Here is a 25,224-nt window from a genome sequence, read left to right on the forward strand (position 1 = left end):
TAATTTCCATCTGATTTGCAGGTGTGTAATTTGTTGTGAGTTCATGCACTGTGTTGGTTTTGTTCTTTGAACAAGGTGATGCTCATGCACGGTTAATTTTGTGCACCAGTAAAAAAACATATAACTTTGTCTTGAATTTGAAAAAATTTTTTTTTTAATTTTTCACTAAAGAAGGGTTCGGTGAATGCGCATATGAAACTGGTGGGGTTCGTTACCTCCAACAAGGTTAAGAACCACTGATCTAGACCACCTCAGAAAAAACTTGTCTCTCCAAGTGCCACTGTAATAACCAACATTAAATTACAGTTGCATAGTCGGCCTAAATATTTATTAAAACAAGGCATAGGTTTTATTTAACAAGTATATTTAATATTTTTGGCCACTGTAACATTACACACAGTTTGAACAGTAACACTGTGTTTAAATATTTTAATTAAATGATTCTTTGGCATACCACTAGATGGAGCCCTCGTACCACTAGAGGCGCAGTCGTATATTGAGAGAGTATGGCCAACTCCGTTTTAAAGTTATTAGCAAACATGGTGCCCTGAAGTCACGTGAGGGGCTTTTGACCAATCAGAGAGAGTATGGTCAGAGGATTTTATAATCGATTGGTCAAAAGCCCCTGACAACAGGGCGCCGTGTTTGCTACCAACTTTGAAACCAAGTTGGCCATACTCTTCCTATTCACGGCTCTGAATAGTAGTACGCGTACCACAGTTTGAGAATCACTGATCTAGACTGAACAATGGCAGCACGCTGCTTTCGGTTTATCCGCTTTCTTTGCACGTCTACATACATGCCAACAAATTAGGATAACAAGTAAAAGTTCAATATTTTTTGTGTTAATTTTAGAAAATCAAAGAAATGTATTACATATTGAAATATGTCAAACCTTTATTTCTGTCAAGTTTGATGGTTATGGCTTACAGATACTAATCAAATCAAATCAAATCAAATCAACTTTATTTATAAAGCACATTGAAAATTTACCACAGGGGTAGCCAAAGTGCTGTACAATGAACAGGTTAAAAGATAAAACGAGTACCGAGCAAACACAACACAACACTAACAGAACACGATAAAAAATAAACAATTAAAATAGAATAAATAAAAACATAAAAACATAAAAACAGGTTCACAGCAGGTGTATTATGGGGCGCCATTGCAGGATGGATATCACTCAGTGTTAAAAGCCATGGAATAAAAGTATGTTTTTAAGAGAGATTTAAAAACAGGAAGAGAGGAGGCTTGTCTAACACTCAGGGGTAGGTCGTTCCAGAGCTTGGGAGCAGCAACGGCGAAAGCTCTGTCACCTCTAAGCTTCAGCCTTGTGTCAGGGACCGTCAACAGCAGCTGATCGACTGATCTTAAGGATCGGGTGGGGCAGTAAGGCTGAAGGAGGTCGGAGAGATAGGTTGGCGCAAGGTTGTTTAGACATTTAAAAACAAATAAAAGGAGTTTAAAATTGATTTGGTAACGCACAGGGAGCCAGTGAAGGGACGCTAAAATAGGGGTGATGTGCTCACGTCTGCGGGTCTGTGTTAGCAGACGAGCAGCAGAGTTCTGCACGAGCTGCAGGCGGGCGAGGGAGGCCTGGCTAATGCCTACATACAGGGCATTACAGTAATCAAGACGAGTCGAGATAAACGCGTGGATTAATTTCTCAAGATCATGTCTTGATAGAAGCGGTTTCACGTTCGCTATTTGGCGATACTAGAAACCCAACATTCAGTTTCTCAGAAAATTTTAATATTGTAAAAAATGTCAATGTAGAAAAGAGTCATGCCCCAATCAGCTGCTTAACTCCAAACACCTGCAAAGGTTTCCTGTCACATGGTCTCTCTGTCTGTGTCAGTAGGCTTCACAATTGCGGGGATAACTGCTGACTTGACAGACGTCCATTAGACAGTCATTGACAGCCTCCACAAGGAGAGTAAGCCACAAAAGGTGATTGCTAAAGAAGCTGCTGGAGTGCTGTATCCAGCATATCCATAGATTGTTGATTGGAAGTAAAGAAGTGGTAAAGGAAAAAGTTCACCAGCAAAAGGAATAAACGCAGCCTCGAGAAGATTGTTATCAAAATCCAATCAAGAATTTGGAAGAACTTCATAAGGTGTGGACTAAGATTGGAATCAGTACAAACAGACAAAGGACTACAAATTCCTTGTGTCAAGCCACTTCTGCAGCATAGACAATGTCAAAAGCGTCTTACCTGAAATGTAAAGGAAAACAACTGCACTGTTGTTCAGTGGTCCAAAGTCCTCTTTTTCAGATGAAACTACATTTTGCATGTCATTTGGAAATCAAGGTCCCAGAGTGTGGGTAAAGAGTAGAGATTCACAGAATCCATGTTGCTTCAAGTCTGGTTTGACGTTTCCACAGTCTGTGATGATTTGGGCGGCTATGTCAACTGCTAGTGTTTATCTACTGTGTTTTCTCAAGTCCACAGTCAACACAGCACTCCATGTTTCTTTCTGCTGGCAAACTTTATGGAGATGCTGATTCCAGTTCAATGACCATGGTGTTACTGTGCTTGATTGGCCAGCAAACCAGGCCTGAGCACCATAAAGAATTGAGAGTATGGGTTTTATGAACAGAAAACAATGAGCAGACAATAAACACAGCGGTACCTCAGGATATGAGTTACATAGGTTTTGTAACACAGCTCGTACCTTAAAGTACCAGCAGAGTGGAAAAACAAGTTTACTTTTTATGCTGAATTGTGTTTCATTGTATCCATTAAACCACATATCCAATTGTATATACAATCCGCAAAGCATGTAAAAATACCGTCTAAACATCACAAAATGCCACAAATTCAGTCGGCCATTTTGAATACTACGCGCCAAATATCTTCTGCAATTTCCGTAGATTCTACGTCACTGTAGTAACACTTCTGCACTCTGACCATATTAACTGTTTAGTCATGCTGGAAATACGCGAGAGTGGCAATTGTACAGTGTTTGTTTTATTGTGGTTTATTATGTATAGTTTGTATGTTTAGCACTTAGCAATGCTGCTGATGCTATAGTGCTATAGATAGATATTACAATACAATACAATAGGATGTTCTACAAACAACTACAGTAGTTTTATGAAGTATTGTTATTATAATGTACAGCATTTAAGCGGACTTCTAAGAAATCTTTTTTTTGATCTGCTTCTCCGTCAGACACACCATTTTTACCTTCACCATGTCTTCATAGATAAATGTCCGCCATTAGGATATTATTTTAACATCCTTGGTTGTGTTTATGGACTCGTTCTGCTTCAGTATAATATAGGTATGTAACGGTATCAAAATCTCATGGTACAACATTATCACATCAAGGCCACGGTATGATATTATTGTGGTATATAAAGTTAAGTTAAAGTACCAATGATTGTCACACACACATTAGGTGTGGTGAAATTTGTCCTCTGCATTTGACCCATCCCCTTGATCACCCCCTGGGAGGTGAGGGGAGCAGTGGGCAGCAGCGGTGCCGCGCCCGGGAATCATTTTTGGTGATTTAACCCCCAATTGCAACCCTTGATGCTGAGTGCCAAGCAGGGAGGTAATGGGTCCCATTTTTATAGTCTTTGGTATGACTCGGTCGGGGTTTGAACTCACAACCTACCGATCTCAGGGCGGACACTCTAACCACTAGGCCACTGAGTAGGTGTCCAAAAAAAAGATGCCATAATGTGTAAAATAAAGTGGCAGGAATGTTTAGGATAAATGTTTTTATCATTATCAATCACAAACATTATTACTACAAACATGTATTTTTAAGTGCAAATAATTGTGCAGGAACATTCACTGTTTAAAATATTTAAAAACATAAATTACAGTTTCAGTACAACAAGTGTAAAAGAATAATGTTCAACTTTTGTGTCTTTTAACATTTACTTTATGAGATGCAGTGGACATGTTTTTATTTACGTTTGGAAAATGCTGTTTCTCAAAAAGGTTAACTAACAATTTAACTTTTAATATTGAAAATGACCTCACAAACTGATGTTCAGCTTTGCTGGCTTCAAATATCTTTTCTGGATGACGGTTTATGACGTGGCCACTTGCACTGCTGGTTAGGTTCCAGGCCCGCCGCGACATCGAGACAGAGACACAGTAGAAAAACAGATGGATGGATTGAGGCATTATCAAGTAGCTTTTCAGTTGATTCCTGCGCGGATGAGAGGCGAAATATCTTCTGACAATCTGAACAGTCCAGTTGTGATCGATTCAGTGAGCTGGGAATGCATTTAACGACCTGGATAGGCAGCACTATATATGTTGAAACATTTCCTGTCCCCCACTTAATGTGTACTGTGTAGGAAATTGGTATACCTCTGTACCAAACGATGGTTCCGTTACAAGAAATACGATTATGAATACATGTACAGTTACATCGCTACCTTGTGGCACTGTTGTGTGATGGATTGTTTTGTCTGCGCACTTTTGTGGATGCTTTGAACGCTACTTAAAATCTGCAATGCAATCTACATCTTGTTGCGTGTTGTTCAAATCCCAGTAGACTTCTCATTTTCACTCCGTTATCACAGTTAAAAACAATGTCGCTTCCAATGTTGCCAATACCGATGCTTTCAAGATGAATGACCCGACCGACTGCGGTCACTCCGACGTGTATGTTCCCTCATGCCCAAAGTTATCTGCTACAGGCAAAAATCCCTGATCAATGTTGTGAACTAGCAGCTGGTGTGATGTCACTTCCAGGACGCACTGTCAAGCAATACTCGCTGTCTAATAACCACTAGTACTTGTCACTTCCACCTGCAGCCGGCTGCCAATGCCAGACTCCTCAAGTAGTTTTTGGCCATTCTTTTTTAAGCCCCACATCCTTTCCTTTGAAGTCCTCACTGCGCACGCTTTGGCAGCCGTGTCAAATGTCATTGCCATGGTATTCGTTCTGAGGCATTATCATTCACAAAATGTGCACATTTAATCTGAAATGTTTATATGATATATTATCATATGCTACACTTGGAAGTCATTTACTTTAATACATTAGTACATCTGAAAAAACCTGGCTCTACAAGTACCATCATAATGACCAACATTAAAATACAGTAGTGTAGTTGGGCTAAGTATTCATTAAAAACAAGGCAGAGGTTTTATTTGTATAGAAGAATATTTAATATTTTGGCCACTGTAACATCACACACAATTAGAACAGTAACAATGTGTTTGAATATAGGGAAATAAAACACTGTATTTTAATCAAATGATTCTTTGGCATACCACTAGTTGGAGGCTGCGTACCACAGTTTGAGAATCACAGCACGAGTACATGTATTTTAAAATTAGATGTTTTTCAGCACATTGACAAGAAATATATAAATACAAATACTGCACGTAAAGAGGACCCCCGCATTGGTGACCCAGCAAATTTGTAATTTTTTATTTATTCTATAATGTTGTTTTTAGTTGTTTCCGCCAAAAGTCAGTGCAGAAAATATGTTTAATTCACCCTAAGTTGGTAAAACATTTGTAAATATATGATAAGCATAAAATGTAAAGCATCAAAAACAGACATTTTTAAGTGGGTCTCAATTACTTGTGTTCATTTGCTATTCTGCTCCTTTCAGGAATTTGCGAGTTGCAATCATGCCATTACCGAAAATTATATGTTGCCACGCAACTTGTCCAATGCCCGCAACTTCCCAGGATATGTTGACCAATCAGTGTCATTTTTGCCAATCAAATGTGTCTCTTAACGACGCTCAAACGTGCACATTACCTATATCACCAAAACTTGTTTCTTGTGTAGACGAAGTAGGAACAGCAACATGTAACATACTCCACTTTTTCCTGCGCAAACAGCACAATTGTCATCTTCCAGTGTAGCTCAGTACCTACCTGTATTTCCAGGGCCCTTCTACGGCGCAAAGCATTCCAGGTAATGGAGTTTACATGTATTTATATATTTATTCAACCTTTGTTTATCCAGGGTAAGGCAATTAAGAAAATATCCTCATTTGCAATGTCGACCTTGCAAAGAGGCAGCATTTTACATGACAGATATGTTGAAGTGTGATGTTAGGCTGCACAATTACTCAAATTTTATCACAAATTTTAATCGTTGTGTATAAGCACAAAACTCCATCACCATGTTGAACTGAAGCATTAACATTATTTGTTTCATTAACAATAACAAACTTTTCCCGGGCTTGTTTCAGCCGATCGCTTCGTTTTACCTGATTTTTTTCGCTTCACGTGGAGTCTCGGGTGTGTTCGAAACCGCATTGCTGTTAGATGGCGACAGATGTGGACAATATTGGAGACATCCAAAAGGAGAAAAATATTTGATTTTGCTTTTATTTTGAAGGCGCAAGACAGGGTTGTGTCACTGATCGCTCCTTCACTTACCTTCTTTGAATCTGAAAGTGTCAAGGAGTAGAGAAAACAAGCAGCAGGCGATCTATTAAACGATGTGTAGGGAACTTTGCCACAACTTGTTTATGGTGCCTTTCCATTTGTCTTCTGGGATGGTGACTGATCCTTTATTTAATTGCTGACTTTGTCAGTGTTCCAAAAACATAAACACTAGCTAAAATGTTTTGTCATCTCATTGAATTGAACGCAGGCTGTAAAGTGTTAGCACACTGAGTTGTCAGTGAGAGACAAAGATTGTGTATTAGATGTAAGAGGTATAACTCCTGTTTATTTTTGTTGGCCAAATTGTTGCTCTAAACCACAAGGTGTTGTTGGAGAACAACAAAGCTTATTTCCACTTAATTTTCACTGGCCAAACTGCTGTGTTTTATCTTGTAATTAAAAAGTAAACACCGTTTTTTTGTTTTTTTTTTACATTATTTATACGTTTTTTTTCATGTCAGGAAGTTATTACACTCCTTTTAAAAACAGTTCATGTGACATAGTGTATTGTGAGTATTTTACGGTGTAAAGTTAATTCCTATATGAAATATTTCTGCTTAAACTATTTATGGATATGTCCCGTTTCCAATACAGTATGTGTCCCTTGGAGTTGCACTAGCATGACTAACAGCTAACCATCGTGCTACAAAATAGAGTCTGGAGACATTTTTCTATTGAGTGCCAACATTTATTGCCAGTGTTTTGGTGAGACATGCTCCCCATTGGAATTCATTCCCCCCCCTCTGCATTTGCGCATGCGTATGAATCCAGGGAATGCGGAAATGTAATTGGTCATTGAAGGACTCTTTCATATGAGTTTAATCAATACACTAAATAACAATATTTTTGTATTTTGTCATGTTTTATACATGTTTTACACTACAAACAATCTAATGGATGATTAGGTCAAGCAGGAGTGTCCAATCGATGATTGTCAAAATAGAGCTAGGGTATCATGTAGTAAGAAAAACCTGACACGTTGATACTAATAATAAACAAAAAACACAAATATTTATCTTTGAATAGATGGATAATGTTTATTTAGCCTTTTTATTAGATTATTCAATTACAAATTACACAATGGCCCTGGCGTCATGGCTGTGCTTGACCACAGAGTCAGCCGTGCCCGTGCCCGCCCTGAGCTGGGAGCTCTGTATTATATTTAATTAAAAAAAATTGTTTTTTTTTACTTCGTAATAGGAAAAAATGGTAATAATAATCAAATGCAAAGGCACATTGACTAAGACGAGAACACAATTAACTGACAATTTCGTTAAGTATAAAAACGAGCTGAGAAGGTTAGCAGAAAAAAAATTAAATCATATTTAATTTTGTCTTGTCGATGGGTGGGACAAGTTTAGAGTATATCCAATCACAGCTCTTTAATGGCGTACTTTGAAAAAGCGTGGGGGTTAAGGACAGCCAATCAAATGCTTTTCCTCTTCAGCTGAGAAAAGTCAGAAGTCTCCGCCAAAAATGAAACCAAAATGTGTGGCTTTAACATTCTTCTACATCGTATTATGTGTACAACTGGGACAAAGTGAAAGGGACGCATTTGATTTTTGCTCCTTTGATGCCATCAGCAGGCGAGTCATCGATCATGACATCACAACGGGTGTTACCATTTAGTGGTCAATTGTACGGAATATATACTGTACTGTAAATTTACTTGTAAATGTTGCAATAAAAAAAAAAAAACTACTGTATTTTTCGGAGTATAAGTCGCACCTGCCGAAAATGCATAATAAAGAAGGAAAAAAACATATATAAGTCGCACTGGAGCCCGGCCAAACTATGAAAAAAAACTGCGACTTATAGTCCGAAAAATACGGTAAGTTAAATCTATTACTCCCGCTGCTTCGTGAGTGTGCATCGCTCGCAAAACCTTCACTGCTGGGGCTCCGTCTTTCCACAACTACATGTAAGATCTGACAAACACTCGTCGTTACTGCAACAATAATTGTTCAAAATTATTGAACCCTTTATTGTGTCCAAAAAATTAGGAGTTGGACATTTTTATGGTATTAATTGATTGATTGATTGAATTATTTATTTCAAACCTGCACAGTACAACAACACACACTTTTTTTTAAACATTTTTGCAGGGACATTTATGCAAGGCTTGAAAAGGGGTTGGATGAAGCAGATGCTTATAATATCCCAACCCCTCTCACTCATTCCACATTTAACATAAACAATATAATACAAGAACAATACTATACAAACAAAAACAAGAAAAGCTCCTGTACACTAACAATACAATAGTACCACTGTTACTATGAGACAAGACAAGACGAGACAAACACACACACACACACACACACACACACACACACACACACACACACACACACACACACACACACACACACACACACACACACACACACACACACACACACAGGCCCAAACACTCTCTGACCATACACCTCTCTCCCATCGCTCTGTGCTTAGGGCATCACTCTCTTTCCTCCTCGTACTTCTTCAGTACTTCTTTTTTAAACAGTCTTTTAAATGTAATCATGTTAGAACAGGTTTTTAACTCGTCCCCTAAGTTGTTCCACAGACTGACTCCACGCACTGAAATGCACATTGATTTTAAAGTTGTTCTAAATTCAGGAAAATATAATTTGTTGTTTTCTCTTAGACTGTAACTATGGTGAGCATCTCTATCCTGGAATAGGTTTTGTATATTGGATGGTAGAGAGTTTTGGGATGCCCTAAACATAATTTGAGCAGATTTAAAATTGATCACATCGTGCAGTTTAAGTTGCTTTAACTCCATGAATAGTGGATTTGAATGATGTCTGTAGTGAACATTGGACACAATCCTAATGGCCTTTTTCTGCAGAGTGACTAAAGGCTGTAGATGGGATTTATAACAATTTCCCCAGACTTCAACACAATAGTTTAAATACAACATAATAAATGAATGATACAATAAAAGCAGAGCATTGGTGTTCAATAAATGACATGATCTCCTCATCATTCCAACACATTTAGCAACTTTTGTCCTCAGGTAATTTATATGAGGCTTCCATGATATATTTTCATCTATTACCACTCCTAAGAATGAATTTTGTTGAACATATTCTATTGGTGTATCATCAATAACAATCCTGATGGGTATTTCACTTTTGCGATTGCTAAAGAGCATGATTTTGGTCTTCTTTAAATTGAGAGACAATTTGTTGGTATTAAACCAAGTTTTTAACTTGATCATCTCCTCAGTTACAGAGGCCAGAAGTTGCTTCACGTCGTCACCTGCACATGTAATGGTTGTGTCGTCAGCAAAGAGGATGAACTTCAGCAGTGTTGATACTTTACATATTTCATTGATATACATTATAAATAGTGTGGGTCCCAGTATCGACCCCTGGGGGACTCCACAGGTTATGTTCATGAGTGTAGATTGATGTTGGTCGATCTGAACAATCTGCTGTCTGTCATTCAAGTAGCGCTTCAGCCATTTCCCTGCCACTCCCTTTATGCCATAGTTTTCCAGTTTATTTACCAAAATCTGGTGGTCAATGGTATCGAAAGCCTTTTGCAGGTCAATAAAAATTCCTATAACAAATTTGTTTTTCTCGATACCATTAGTAATGTTCTCTATTAGATCACTTAAAGCTAATGAAGTTGACCTATTTTGTCAGAACCCATATTGACAATCAGATAATAATGTGTGCTTTTCAATGAAGCCACAAAGTCAATCAATCAATCAATCAATGTTTATTTATATAGCCCTAAATCACAAGTGTCTCAAAGGGCTGCACAAGCCACAACGACATCCTCGGTATAGCCCACATAAGGGCAAGGAAAAACTCACCCCAGTGGGACGTCGATGTGAATGACTATGAGAAACCTTGGAGAGGACCGCATATGTGGGTAACCCCCCCCCTCTAGGGAGACCGAATGCAATGGATGTCGAGTGGATCTAACATAATATTGTGAGAGTCCAGTCCATAGTGGATCCAGCATAACAGTAAGAGTCCAGTCCACAGTGGGGTCAGCAGGAAACCATCCCGAGCGGAGACGGGTCAGCAGCGCAGAGATGTTCCCAACCGATATACAGGCGAGCGGTCCACCCCGGGTCCCGACCCCGGACAGCCAGCACCCCATCCATGGCCACCGGATCTGTGTGTCTCCCCTTCCACAAGGGATAGGGGGGAGCAGAGGAGAAAAGAAAAGAAACGGCAGATCAACTGGTCTAAAAAAAGGGGGGCTATTCAAAGGCTAGAGTATACAAATGAGTTTTGAGATGGGACTTAAATGTTTCTACTGAGGTAGCATCTCTAACTGTTACCGGGAGGGCATTCCATAGTACTGGAGCCCGAATAGAAAACGCTCTACAGCCCGCAGACTTTTTTTGGGCTCTGGGAATCACTAATAAGCCGGAGTTCTTTGAACGCAGATTTCTTGCCGGGACATATGGTACAATACAATCGGCAAGATAGGCTGGAGCTAGACCGTGTAGTATTTTATACGTAAGTAGTAAAACCTTAAAGTCGCATCTTAAGTGCACAGGAAGCCAGTGCAGGTGAGCCAGTATAGGCGTAATATGATCAAACTTTCTTGTTCTTGTCAAAAGTCTAGCAGCCGCATTTTGTACCAACTGTAATCTTTTAATGCTAGACATAGGGAGACCCGAAAATAATACGTTACAGTAATCGAGACGAGACGTAACGAACGCATGAATAATGATCTCAGCGTCGCTAGTGGACAAAATGGAACGAATTTTAGCGATATTACGGAGATGAAAGAAGGCCGTTTTAGTAACACTCTTAATGTGTGACTCAAAGGAGGGAGTTGGGTCGAAGATAATACCCAGATTCTTTACTGAGTCGCTTTGTGTAATTGTTTGGTTGTCAAATGTTAAGGTGGTATTATCAAATAAATGTCGGTGTTTAGCAGGACCGATAATCAGCATTTCCGTTTTCTTAGTGTTGAGTTGCAAGAAGTTAGCGGACATCCATTGTTTAATTTCATTAAGACACGCCTCCAGCTGACTACAATCCGGCGTGTTGGTCAGCTTTAGGGGCATGTAGAGTTGGGTGTCATCAGCATAGCAATGAAAGCTAACACCGCATTTGCGTATGATGTCGCCTAGCGGCAACATGTAAATACTAAAGAGTGCAGGGCCAAGAACCGAACCTTGGGGGACTCCGCACGTTACCTTAACATAGTCCGAGGTCACATTGTTATGGGAGACGCACTGCATCCTGTCAGTAAGATAAGAGTTAAACCACGACAAGGCTAAGTCTGACATACCAATACGTGTTTTGATACGCTCTAATAAAATGTTATGATCGACGGTATCGAAAGCAGCGCTAAGATCAAGAAGCAGCAACATAGATGACGCATCAGAATCCATCGTTAGCAGTAGATCATTAGTCATTTTTGCGAGGGCTGTCTCCGTAGAGTGATTTGCCCTGAAACCGGATTGAAAAGGTTCACAGAGATTGTTAGACATTAAGTGTTCATTTAGCTGCTGTGCGACAATTTTTTCGAGGATTTTCGAGATAAACGGAAGGTGGGACACCGGCCGGTAGTTTACCATGAGGTCAGGATCGAGGTTAGGTCTTTTGAGCAAAGGATGAATAACCGCTTTTTTGAATGCTAGGGGAACAGTGCCAGAGGAAAGTGATAAGTTTATAATATTTAGCACTGATGGACCTAATAATACAAAAAGCTCCTTGATAAGTTTCCCAGGAAATGGGTCAAGTAGACATGTTGTTTGTTTTGTCCCATTGACACATCTTAACAATTCCTCTAGTGTTATTTCATCAAAGAGAGAGAAACTATTTTGGAGGGCTGTATCCTTCGTAGATACAGTCGTATCTGTGTTAATAGAACCCAGTTGTAGCTGCGATGCATTGTCTTTAATCTCCTTTCTAATGAGTTCAATTTTCTTATTAAAGAAATTCATAAAATCATCTGCTGAGTGGGTGGAGCTACTGGGAGGAGTCCCTTGTTGGGTTAGCGATGCTACTGTACTAAACAAAAATTTCGGATCATTTTTGTTGAGGCGGATGAGATTTGAGTAATATTTAGCTTTAGCTAGGGTAAGCATGTGTTTATAAGTTATTAAACTATCACTCCATGCTTGATGGAAAACCTCAAGTTTAGTAGCGCGCCATTTGCGTTCCAGCTTTCTACATGATAATTTATGGGCTCTAGTTTCTTCTGTAAACCATGGGGTGCGCCTTTTAGGGGCTCTTTTAAGCTTTAGCGGTGCTATACTATCAATGGTGTCGCGCAGGGCGTCGTTAAAGTTGTTAGTGAGGTTATCAATAGAGCCGACATAATTTGGGAATGGTGCCATTACCGAAGGCAGTAGGCCAGCAAGAGTCATCGTTGTGGCAGCATTAATGTTGCGGCTGCTATAGTAGTTATTATTATTAGTTTGTTGACAATGAGTCAGAACTTCAAATTTTATAAGGTAATGATCGGACATTACTTTAGTATACGGGAGTATCGTAACTTTGGAGGTGGTGACACCCCTGACCAGCACTAGATCTATCGTATTTCCGTTGCGATGCGTAGGTTCATTTATTATTTGTGTAAGACCACAGCTATCAATTATAGTCTGGAGCGCCATGCACTGAGGGTCCGATGGGGTATTCATATGGATATTAAAGTCCCCCATTATGATTATATTGTCGGCGTGCGTCACTAAATCAGCAACGAACTCTGAAAATTCACTGATGAAGTCCGAATTGGGTCCTGGGGGGCAGTAGATAACAGCCAGGTGGAGAGGCAGCGGTGTGACAAACCTCATAGTAAGCATCTCAAACGAGTTATATTTATTATTTAGGTTCGGGGTAAGATTAAAGTTTTTATTGTGTATGATTGCAACTCCCCCACCCCTTTTAATGGGACGGGCAATATGCGCTCCCGCATAGCCAGGAGGAGACGCCTCACCCAGCGCAAAGAAATCGTCTGGTTTGAGCCAGGTCTCGGCAAGACCAATAACGTCAAGATTATTGTCTCTAATGACCTCATTAACTAATAACGTTTTGGAAGATAATGATCTTATGTTTAAGAAGCCCATATTATAGGTAGTGGGCTGTTTTGAGGAGTTTTTGTTGAAATTATCCGTAGTAGCAATATTAATAATGTTGTGTTTATTATGTGTAGTGCACTTTAAATAATTTCGACCGTATCTAGGAATTGATATGACGGGAATTTTCCGATTGTTTGCTTGATGTTGTGATAAACCGAACGCATCATAACTTGCCACCTCAGTAGAGTGCATGTCTACTTCTGACACAGAAAAAACATTTTTTGAGTTGTGTATTGTTCTAAAATAGTTGCTATGTGTGCAGGTATTATCCAGCCTGGCGCTGGCTAGTTCTATTTTAACTAACTTCTCACCCGGACTAGCGCTTCTTTGAGGATTAGCCTTTCGCTTTGTTGTTAGCCCCGCTCGGCATCCCCGCTTCTGCTTCCGCTCACACCGCTTACGTGTCTTCCGTTGACGGTCCTCGCTGGTACTTAACTCCGCTGCTTTCGAGGCCGCTGGATGTAGCCGGCGAAGAATCCCCATGCTAGCGAGGAGGTCGAAAGTACCCGCATCTTTCAGCCTATAACGGCCCGATCTATCCACATCCAGAATCGTCTGTCGGTCGTATCTGATCACGAAGTGTCCACGCTGTGAGCCAGCCATGAAATAGACAGAATTGACGGGTGCTCTACACTTCCAAGAGCGTCTGCAAGCCGCTGCCATCAGGGCGCCGCCATCTTGCGTCTATTATCAAATAATTTTTCCAATATTTTTGACAACTGTGGCAGAAGGGAGACGGGCCGGTAATTTGTGAAGTAGTGTTTGTCTCCAGATTTGAAGATGGGGATGACTTTTGAGAGTTTCATTTGTGAAGGAAATTGTCCAAGTTGAAAAGATAAATTGCAGATGTATGTGAATGGTTTGATGATTTCTTCCGCTACATTCCGGACCGTCCTCATGTCGAGGTCATAAATGTCACGTGATGTTTTGTTTTTGCTTTTCTGAATAATCTCTAAGACTTCCTTTTCGACAGTCGGAGTAAAGAACATCGAGTAAGGAATTTTTCCAATAAGTTCCATGGGCTGTTCATCATTAATTGGGATTTTTTTTGCCAGCTCAGGCCCAACTTGAACAAAAAACATATTGAAGCTGTCCGCAATCATCTTCTTGTCACTTATGATTTGGTCGTTCTCAACAAAAAACTCCGGATAACAAGGACTGTTTGAACCATGCCCAATAATTGTATTTAGTACCTTCCAAATTCCCTTTATATCATTTTTCTTTTGGATTAATAGTTTGGTGGTGTATTCTTTTCTGCTTGCTCTTAATATGCTGGTTAATTTATTTTTATATGTTTTGTACTTTTGTTCTGTTTCTATGGTTTGATGCCTAAAAAAAGTCCTATATAAATAATTTTTCTTTTAATGATATTGTAAAGGACTGTTGTTGATTTGATGTTGATGTGCTAAAACCTACAGTCGTGGTCAAATGATTACATACATTTGTAAAGAACATTATGTCATGGCTGTCTTGAGTTTCCAATCATTTCTACAACTCTTATTTTTTTGTGCTAGAGTGATTGGAGCACGTACTTGTTTGTCACAAAAAAACAAAAAAGTTTGGTTCTTTTATGAATTTATTATGGGTCTACTGAAAATGTGACCAAATCTGCTGTGTCAAAAGTATACGGCTATGTTAATATTTGGTTACATGTCCCTTGGCAAGTTTCACTGCAATAAGGCGCTTTTGGTAGCCATCCACACGCTTTTGGCAAGCTTCTGGTTGAATTGTTGACTACTCCTCATGACAAAGTTGCTGCAGTTCAGCTAAATGTGTTGGTTTTCTGACATGGACTTGTTTCTTCAGCATTGTCCACATGTTCTCAATGGGGTTTAAGTCAAGACTTTGGGAAGGCCATTCTAAAACCTTAATTCTAGCCTGATTTAGCCATTCCTTTACCACTTTTGGGGTTTGGGGTCATTGTCCTGTTAGAACACCCAACTGCGCCCAAGACCCAACCTCTGGGCTGATGATTTTAGGTTGTCCTGAAGAATTTGGAGGTAATCCTCCTTTTTCATGGTCCCATTTACTCTCTGCAAAGCACCAGTTCCATTGGCAGCAAAACAGGCTCAGAGCATAATACTACCACCACCATGCTTGATGGTAGGAATTGGTGTTCCTGGGATTAAAGGCCTCAGCTTTTCTCCTCCAAACATAATGCTGGGTATTGTGGCCAAACAGCTCCATTTTTGTTTCATCTGACCACAGAACTTTCCTCAAGAAGGTCTTATCTTTGTCTATGTGATCAGCAGCAATCATTAGACAAGCTTTAAGGTGTCGCTTCTGGAGCAAGGGCTTCCTTCTTGCATGGTAGCCTCTCAGTCCATGGCAATGCAAAACACACTTGACTGTGAACACTGACACCTGTGTTCCAGCAGCTTCTAATTCATTGCAGACCTGCTTTTTGGTGGTTTTCTGACCAATTTTCTCTCAGGAGCAGGTGATCGCTTGTGTTTTCTTCCTAATTGTGGCAGTGACAAAACTGTGCCATGAACTTTATACTTACGAACAATTGTCTGCACAGTTGCTCTTGGGACCTTAAACTGCTTTGAAATGCCTCCAAGGGACTTTCCTGACTTGTTCAAGTCAATGATTTGTTTTTTCAGATCTGTACTGAGTTCCTTTGACTTTCCCATTGTCGCGTTTGTAACCGAGTCTAATGACTGCATCACATGAGCCCTATTTAAATGGGCTCAGAGAAGTCAATAGGTGTCGTCAATTATAATCACTCACATGAAGTTAAGAGGCCATGCCATGAAGCTAATTTGATTTGATTGTAACTTTTCTACATAAAAATTGATAATGTATGTTGCTGTATGTATACTAGCAGTATAGCTCGGCTGGTAGAGTGGCCGTGCCAGCAACTTGAGGGTTCCAGGTTCGATCCCCGCTTCCGCCATCCTAGTCACTGCAGTTGTGTTCTTGGGCAAGACACTTTACCCACCTGCTCCCAGTGCCGCCAACCCTGGTTTAAATGTAACTTAGATATTGGGTTTCACTATGTAAAAGCGCTTTGAGTCAATAGAGCAAAGCGCTATATAAATATAATTCACTTCACTTCACTTCACTACTTTTGACCCAGCAGATTTGGTCACATTTTCAATAAATTCATAAAAGAACCAAACTTCATAAATGTTTTTTGTGACAAACAAGTATGTGCTCCAATCACTCTATCACAAAAAAAATAACAGTTGTAGAAATGAATTGGAAACTCAAGACAGCCATAACATTATGTCCTTCACAAGTGTATGTAAACTTTTGACCACAACTGTATTCTTGTTTAAAAGCTACATACAATATTACTGTTCTTTGTTCAAGCACCTAAGTAATATTGATAAAGTGTTTCGATGTATTCATTAAAGTGATTCAAAGTAATATTTTGATAGACACATCTTATCTGGGCATCTCTTAAGGCTAGTCTAGTAATTTATGCAGAGATGAGATGTGTCAGTATCAAAATATTAATTTGAATTACATCTTGGCAACCAAAAATACATTAAATTAATGATTGCAGTCAAACACTTTATTAATGTTTATTATGTGCACATCGAATCAACAATAGTCCTTTGCAATCCCATTAATACTATCGAAATGGCCAATTCGATAATTTTTTTGGACACAATAAAGGCTGAAATCATTTCGTATACATCGTTAAAATAACTGATTATAAGTGTTTGTCCTAGTAGTAGTAATCAGTTGAAGACAGACAAAGTCCCAGCAGTGCAGCTTTAGCAAGCATGCGCAGTCACGCGGCAGGAATCTATTTTTGTGAATGATCAACAATCAATATTATTGCCATAAATAGAGGGCCCCAAAATCAAATTTTGCTTAGGGCCCCATGAAGGCTCAGGCTCTGGTTATAATTACCAAAAAAGTACAGTCATTTGACAATGAGATCTAAGTATGTGCTTATACTGCCATTTAGTGTCTATTTAGTGTCTACTTTTAATTGTTCGACAATTCTTGTTAAAATCCTTTACTTTTTTAGGTTAAGGTTATAAGGAACACTTAAAACATTGATTAAAAAAATCATAAAATCACAAGTTGATTCAATGTTATTGGGAGAAAAAGCCTCAAAACTTAAAACCGTTTGCACAACTTTCTGAAAATGCTGCCACAAATACAGGCGTTTTAGGCTGCAACAATTACAAAATAGGCCGCAAAATCCTGAAGGAACTGCTATTCGCTGGTCGCATCGGAACCGTAACCCCTGCAAATAGAAAGAATTGACGGTTTATACCGTATATATTTTTCTCCTGGGGACACTTTTTACTACCACATTTGTCAACCAGTTGAAACAATTCAAACCATTCCAACATTAAAATGTTGAAAACATTCAAATACATTGGTGAGATCCCCCAAATTCCCAGAATTCACATCTTTGGCCCACCAATTGAATTGAAATTAACATATATTTTGCTGACTGTACTGATCTGCCTGTTGACGTAGAACACTGATACCTTATTTTCAAAACACACACTCATCTTCAATACCACTTCATTAAGTTGAAGTGCAGTCTAGGGTTGTCATGATACCTGAATTTCAGTAGTCGATACAAATACCTGCGATTTTCAATACTTATTCTATACAACAATAAAAATAAAGACATTTAATCAATGTACTTTCAAATGCACTACTTTATTGAAATGTGTTTCTAACAGTCAAGTATTTGAGATCATTGTAGTTCAACATCTTTTTGAACAAAATGATCAAGAATCAGCTACCAGGTAACTATCCATTCAAAAAAGAATGAATATATCAAAACAAACAATACTGTCCATATAAATATAGTCATAAACCAAAATAGCAGTGGCGTGGAGCATTCAAGTACGGTACATAAAACAAACAATATTTTTTTTAATATCCTCTAAATATGATAGTAGTGTGACGTCATTATGTGATTTGTGATGAAACGGGCTTATAAAAAGGCTAAAACATATATTTAAAGGAGACTTTTGATGAAAATAGTCTTTTTTGATTTATACATGTTACAAATTTGGGTCCTCGTGTTAAATCATTGTCAAAGTATCAAATGATAAAGTTCATGCATTTAAACGTGGCGTCCATACAGTTTTGAATGCCTCTTTTTCCGGGGTTTTGCAGTTGTGATGTCACAGTGAGGTGGATGTCCTTGTTAAGACATTTAATCTACCTCTCACCCAGAGGGAGAGGGGCTCCTCCCCTCTGCTACAGGCAATGAGGAAACATAAAAAACTTATTATAATGTGTTATTTTCACATAATTTTGGCATGCACATAACAGCGTTGTGCAACATGCAGTGAGGTTAGTGCTGGGCCGATAAAACAATATCAATATTCTGTATATTAATTTTCCTGAGGGAACTCTCCTGAAGGAATCAATAAAGTACTATCAATCTATCTATCTATCGCGATAGACACATAATCTATACCAATATAAAATGCGTTTGATAAAATATTCGATACATATGTATATTTTTTGGTAGAAGAAACAAGAAATTATGAAGCAAGATCCATTGCATGAAGTCACTCGGACTCTGGGAACCCAGCTAAACAGGAAACAGGAAGTGTCACTGAGCAATGGGAGTGACACATTAACAGCCAATCAGGTAACGATTTCAACTACAAAGTTTGTATTTTCTAGTTTGTCACTTCACTAGTGTCTTTCTGTCTCGCTGTGAATTCTCTGCATGGAATGGGAAGAGAAAGTGTGATATCTTGATATATCAACTCAATAACAGAAACTTGTCTTTAGTTTTGTTGGTTTTAATGCAGACGGTGCGGCAACATCCTGACACTTCCAATGTGTGGGTTTAATGAGCAGCTTCCCAAACCACTCTGTGAAGTGTTTAATAGTTTATACACTACTGCCATCTGCTGTCTCGAAACTGCAATTACCTTTCAAATTTACTGAAGATATTTTACCACCTGGCTACCATACACCTTCTCGACCGATAAAAAGCACCCTTGGTAAGTTGGAAATTGTAATACTGTATTCATTGGCAGGCTTAAATAATTCATTCAAATAAGACATGCACCTGGGGATAGGTTGATTGGCAACACTAAAATTGGCCCTAGTGTGTGAATGTGAGTGTGAATGTTGTCTGTCTATCTGCGATGAGGTATCGACTTGTCCAGGGTGTACCCCGCCTTCCGCCCGATTGTAGCTGAGATAGGCTCCAGCGACCCCAAAGGGAATAAGCGGTAGAAAATGGATGGATGGATCAATAAATATTGATATCATTCAATATGAAAATAAATATCGTGATACAGTTTTTAGCCATAGTGAGGATACGTCTAAGGAGACCGAAGTGTCCGATACCTGCTCATTCAGCCAAGACACTGTGAAGGCCGTCCGTCCCAGCGCTCAGCACCAGCTCCGCAGACCTGTCTCTTCCTCCACAACTCCAAACGGACTCTGGTGTGGCAGAGACACAGCAGCTGGTCTCCATGGCCAAAAGGCTCCCGGGAGGCAGATCCAGAAGTTCACAAAAAAAGCACCGCAGAAGTCACAAAAGTGCCACTGTCACACAGGAAAAAAAAACACAGGTGAAAACAAGAGGGAAACACAAAAGGATGACACAAGAGCACAGAGCTCCTGCCAACAGCAGCCATTACAGCGGCGCCATCTTGGGGAAAAAAAGTTCCCCATTAGTATCTATATTTCAGCTTTTTTTCATTACGTTACACTTTTTTGTTTAGTTTTTCCAGTTTTGTTTTTTTTGCTTCTCTTCTTTGCAACAATGTGCCACGGTCCATAACAAAAGAGCTGTGTTCAAAAATGGCCCCCAAGCCACAATTTGAACATTACTGGTTTACGTTGCTGCAAAACGGTGAAAGATTATCTCAAAAATGTATTTTTAGCACTTACAGAAATGATAATTGTTTGGTAGCAACTTTGTGAAGGTTTTCTGCACGCTGTGGTAAAACTCACTCTCTGGGTTTGTGTCGTCGGATCTCGGCTCCCACTCGCGTGGTGAATATTTTTTGTGACCGCTTATTTGTTTTACGAATAAATGCATGATGCAAGATACACATTCTGTCACTTCTTTTTCTCGTTCGTTTTCAATGCTCTTTTCTGCTACGTCTTTCAGGTGGGTTGTGAAGCTTACGATGCAAGTTACAAAGCATTATCATTTGTTTATGAACAAAGGAGAAAATAAAGCACCAAATCCGTAATACAAATAAATGAATAACATATGAAAACACTAGATACTTTTTTTCAACAATCGAAATAGCTCACCGAGGAAAATATGTTGTACAGTCTTTGGTATGAACGATACTAATAAAAGCTGGTATCGGTGTCATTTTTTTCATGTTGGTATCGACCTGGAATCGAAGTATCAATTCACTTGACAACCCTAATGCAGTACATAACTTATATATTGTTTAATGTTTTAAACTGAGTAATGTGTGTATTTTCTATTGTTTATGTGTTCAATAGTAGTCCTTTGTCATGTACAGTAATTAAATGTTTTGTGTATTCTCTGTGTAGGTGGTATTCAGTAGATTCTGCAGCCCATGTGACATCAAGGACTTGTTTTGTACAGCCCTGGGTGTACCGAGGTAAAACATACTTTACATGCATGTGTCTTTTAGCTCATTAATTTGTATCTGTATCCTTCAAGCAATGCTGTTTGTGTCAGGCTCCTGGTTCAAAAATGTATAATAACAGTAACATCTAATAATAACACATCAAACCTTTGCTTAAGTGCTGATATATTGGGTTAAGAGAAAAACTGTGTAAAGGGTGATGGCACTACCCGAAATATAGAAAATGCCTTTTAACTCCAAAAATACCATCCATACTGTTACTGATTCTGTGTTTATCTGTAATGTCCCTCAATGTTTCCCATACATTAATTTATTTGGACCACCACAAATAGATTAGGCACTACCTCTTTGCCCTCGTTAAAAAACACATTATAATGGGACTGTTTGTGTAAGTCCGCTTCTTAACACAGCTCTTGTGTACCTTGTCTGCCAGAGAATAAAACAACATACTTTTATAGGTACCGACCAAATTACGCTCAAAAGTTCGACTCCACTTTTCAAATGTGCTAGCTCGATAATTCATATTGGATACGCCATATACATGCTACTGATTAGCATTATGGATTTTACATGGCAATTTCAAAGAAAAAAACAAAGATGCACTTGGAAAAGTTTGGCCCCGAGGTCAAAAAGGTAAAAACTCCTGTGTTAAAACATGTGCAAACTTGAGAGCACACTCAAAGCTAATCTACTAAACTTGTCCACAGAGTATTGCGTCTCTTAATTGAGAAAAATAAAGATTGCAATCCTTTGTCATCAATATTATGTAGAATATATGCTGATTATTAGAACGCCAACAATACGCGGAGGAGATGATGCAAATAGAATTATTCAACATGCACAATGTGATTCATCCTTGAATAAATAGGGTGGTCTGCGCCACTTGTGTACTTGTTATCAATTGTACACACAGTTTTAGGCTGGATGTCTGTTGGATTTTTTGGTCAAATCTAATCATTTTATGTAATCTCATTGAAAAAGATGCAATGTCTGATGTGAACGCAATCTGATCGGCACGCAGACATGACGTCACACGTGGTGCAGTCTTTACGGAAGTAAACATGGCTCCAATTCTAGTAGGTCTCAGTCCTTGCGCATTTGTGGTACTTTGGAGGATTTTATGCAATCAAAGTCAACATTTTCTGAACCGAATTATTGCACGTAGAAGATTAAGAAGGAAGTGGGCATGTATTTTGGCTCTCGAAAGCTTGTGAAACATTTGCTTCAACTTCTGATATTAAGAGGTGTGGGTGAGCAGTCGAAGCCAGTAGTAATTAAACATTGACTGAGTTCCTAAAACATTATTTGTGCCTGTTTTTGCTTATTTGTCAATTATTTATTTTGCAACCGTCTGTTTTGGTGAAGAATTATGACACTTATCGCTTTTTGATGACTTATAGGTCGGATGAACGCGATCCGATTGTTCAGACTGCAGTTGCATCGGATACTCAAATCAAATCAAACTTTATTTATATAGCACTTTCCGTGCACAGGCAAGCACAAAGTGCTGTACAAATCAAAACAAAACAAACAAAAATAATAATAAAAGAAGAGAAGAAAACACACGCATTCACACACATGCACATTTATATATATATATATATATATATATATATATATATATATATATACACACACACACAGCACAAAACATACAACAAAACAAATGTAAACATTTTAATATAAATAACTCAATAAAATAATAAAAACAGATGATTAGGGAAAAGCCTGATTAAAAAGGTGTGTCTTTAGCCTTTTAAAAAAAGTCCTACGGTTCTCTAGCAAGCTGTTCCACAGGTGGGGGCCATAGTGGCTTAATGCCGCCTCACCGTGGGTCTTTGTTCTGGTATTCGGTAAAGCTAAAAGGCCAGTGCCAGAGGACCTCAGGATCCGCGAGGGTTGATAAAATGAAGTAGGTCAGCTAGATAGGAAGGCGCAAGGCCATTAAGTACATTTAAAAACTAATAATAGAACCTTAAAATCGACGCTGAAGCGGACGGGAAGCCAATGCAGCGACTTTAAAACTGGTGTAATGTGCTTCCGCCTCTGGTCCTCGTCAGCTCGCGTGCAGTTTAGTTGTGTAATAATTGTAGACTTCTGATATTATTCTTGGGAAGGCCAGAGACCAGAACATTACAATAGTCGAAATGACAGTAAATAAAAGCGTGCATTAGCACCTCTGTGTTGGCCTGAGAGCGAAACCGGCGGACTCTGGCTATGTTCTTAACATGATAAAAACCTATTTTTGTAATTTTTTTAATATGTGGGATAAAGGTCAGCTCGGAGTCAAAAATCAATTTTGGTAAAAGTTTATCCCTCTGGTCTTCAGGACCTATAACTAAAACATCTGTTTTGTCCTGATTAAGCTGTAGGAAATGATCTGCCATCCATGATTTGATGTCTACAATGCAGTTAAAAAGGGTAAATATTGGTCCCGTGTCATCAAGAGACATGGCAATGTACAACTGTGTATCATCAGTGTAACTGTGGAAGCTGATGCCGTGTCTCCTAATGACGTCTACAAGATGCAGCATGTAAGGATAAAAAAGAATGGGACCCAAAACTGAGTCTTGAGGAACCCCACATCTTGTGTCATTGGTTCCCGAGGAACATTCATCCATGCTTCCAAAACATCTGTCTGTGAGATAAGAGCAGAACCAGTTAAAAACAGTACCGGAGAGGCCCACTAGGTGTCGAAGTCTCTTTAATAAAATGTGATACTTTTGACACAGTAGACCAGGGGTCACCAACGCGGTGCCCGCGGGCAGCAGGTAGCCCGTAAGGACCCGCTGGCCTGTTCTAAAAATAGCTCAAATAGCAGCACTTACCAGTGAGCTGCCTCTATTTTTTTAAATTGTATTTATTTACTAGCAAGCTGGTCTCGCTTTGCTCGACATTTTTAATTCCAAGAGAGACAAAACTCAATCAGAATTTGAAAATCAAAGAAAATATTTTAAAGATTTGGTCTTCACTAACTGACAAAGAAACGGATAACAGATTTGGTGTCCAGTTCAAAGTGTGACATGATTTATTTAAAAAATTGAGAGTTGACTTTTGTATTTTGCATGAGTTATTATTTGTACAAACATGGTGCAAAATCATTCATGATTTGTTAAAAAATGTTAGTGGCTAGCTAGTTAAAATGGGATATTGTGATTTCACAAGACTGTCTTAGAAGTGATCATTTGAAAATGTTCAATTTAAAAAATGTGCACTTAGAGAAAATATTTTTTTTTTTAAAGTGTTGCATATTGATATTTATCTGTATCTATATATATTTATTGTGAGAAATCATTAAGATGATCAGTGTTTCTACAAAGATAAATATGATTAATTATTAATAATAACATAGAGTTAAAGGTAAATTGAGCAAATTGGCTATTTCTGGCAATTTATTTAAGTGTGTATCAAACTGGTAGCCCCAGCGATGAGGTGGCGACTTGTCCAGGGTGTACCCCGCCTTCCGCCCGATTGTAGCTGAGATAGGCTCCAGCGACCCCAAAGGGAATAAGCGGTAGGAAATGGATGGATGGAAACTGGTAGCCCTTTGCATTAATCAGTACCCAAGAAGTAGCTCTTGGTTTCAAAAAGGTTGGTGACCCCTTCAGTAGACTAACGCTTAGATTCAGCAGAACCAGAACATACGAAAAAAGCCTGGGTCAAGTTTGAAAAATTCGGAATTGCACTATTCACATTGACATGAACAAATCTGATGCTGGTCACATTTGGGCAAAAACCATCAGAATGAACCTTCAGTGTGAACAATGCGTAAGTAGAGCACACGCAACACGGCCACTAATAGTACACACAATTTCATAGCTTGCAGACGCTGTTAATAGCACATGTTATTTGGATCTTAGTAGATCAGGCCCTTAGAATATAAACACTTTGTAGAACTTGACAAAAAAGACCAACACATTTTACATAATGGCCTGACTGCAGAAACACACTTACGGCAAACTACTTGCAAACGAGACTCAAAAGTTTAAGAAAACAAGTGGACAGCACTGTTAAATAAAACTAAGTTTTATTATTTAGGAAATTTACATTTAATACCACATGAACACACACAAAAGTGGCGTAAATTAATACCGTATCAGTTCAAATGTTAAATGTACTCATTCTTTGTCGCAGGAGGGTTTGGTGTTGCCAATTTATTGATTTTGTAGCTATATTTGTTATCAGACACCTGTGTGTCACCTGTGCAACAAATCTAGTGGATAGACTCAAATGGAGAGTCTCTCAAA

General features: G+C 38.9%; 1 protein-coding gene across 3 annotated transcripts in view; it reads left to right on the plus strand.

The window, feature by feature from the left end:
* pde9aa (phosphodiesterase 9aa) overlaps positions 1 to 25,224 on the plus strand; it is a 144,116-nt gene that overhangs the window by 23,039 nt on the left and 95,853 nt on the right. For all 3 annotated transcript variants that reach the window (XM_061926276.1, XM_061926274.2, XM_061926275.1), the window contains exon 2: positions 20,919 to 20,989. In XM_061926276.1, the coding sequence (XP_061782260.1) occupies positions 20,919 to 20,989 (71 nt within the window). The remainder of the gene's footprint in view (positions 1 to 20,918; positions 20,990 to 25,224) is intronic.

This window comes from Nerophis lumbriciformis, linkage group LG31, assembly GCF_033978685.3.
Source record: "Nerophis lumbriciformis linkage group LG31, RoL_Nlum_v2.1, whole genome shotgun sequence".
In the NCBI taxonomy this organism is placed as follows: Eukaryota; Metazoa; Chordata; class Actinopteri; order Syngnathiformes; family Syngnathidae; genus Nerophis; species Nerophis lumbriciformis.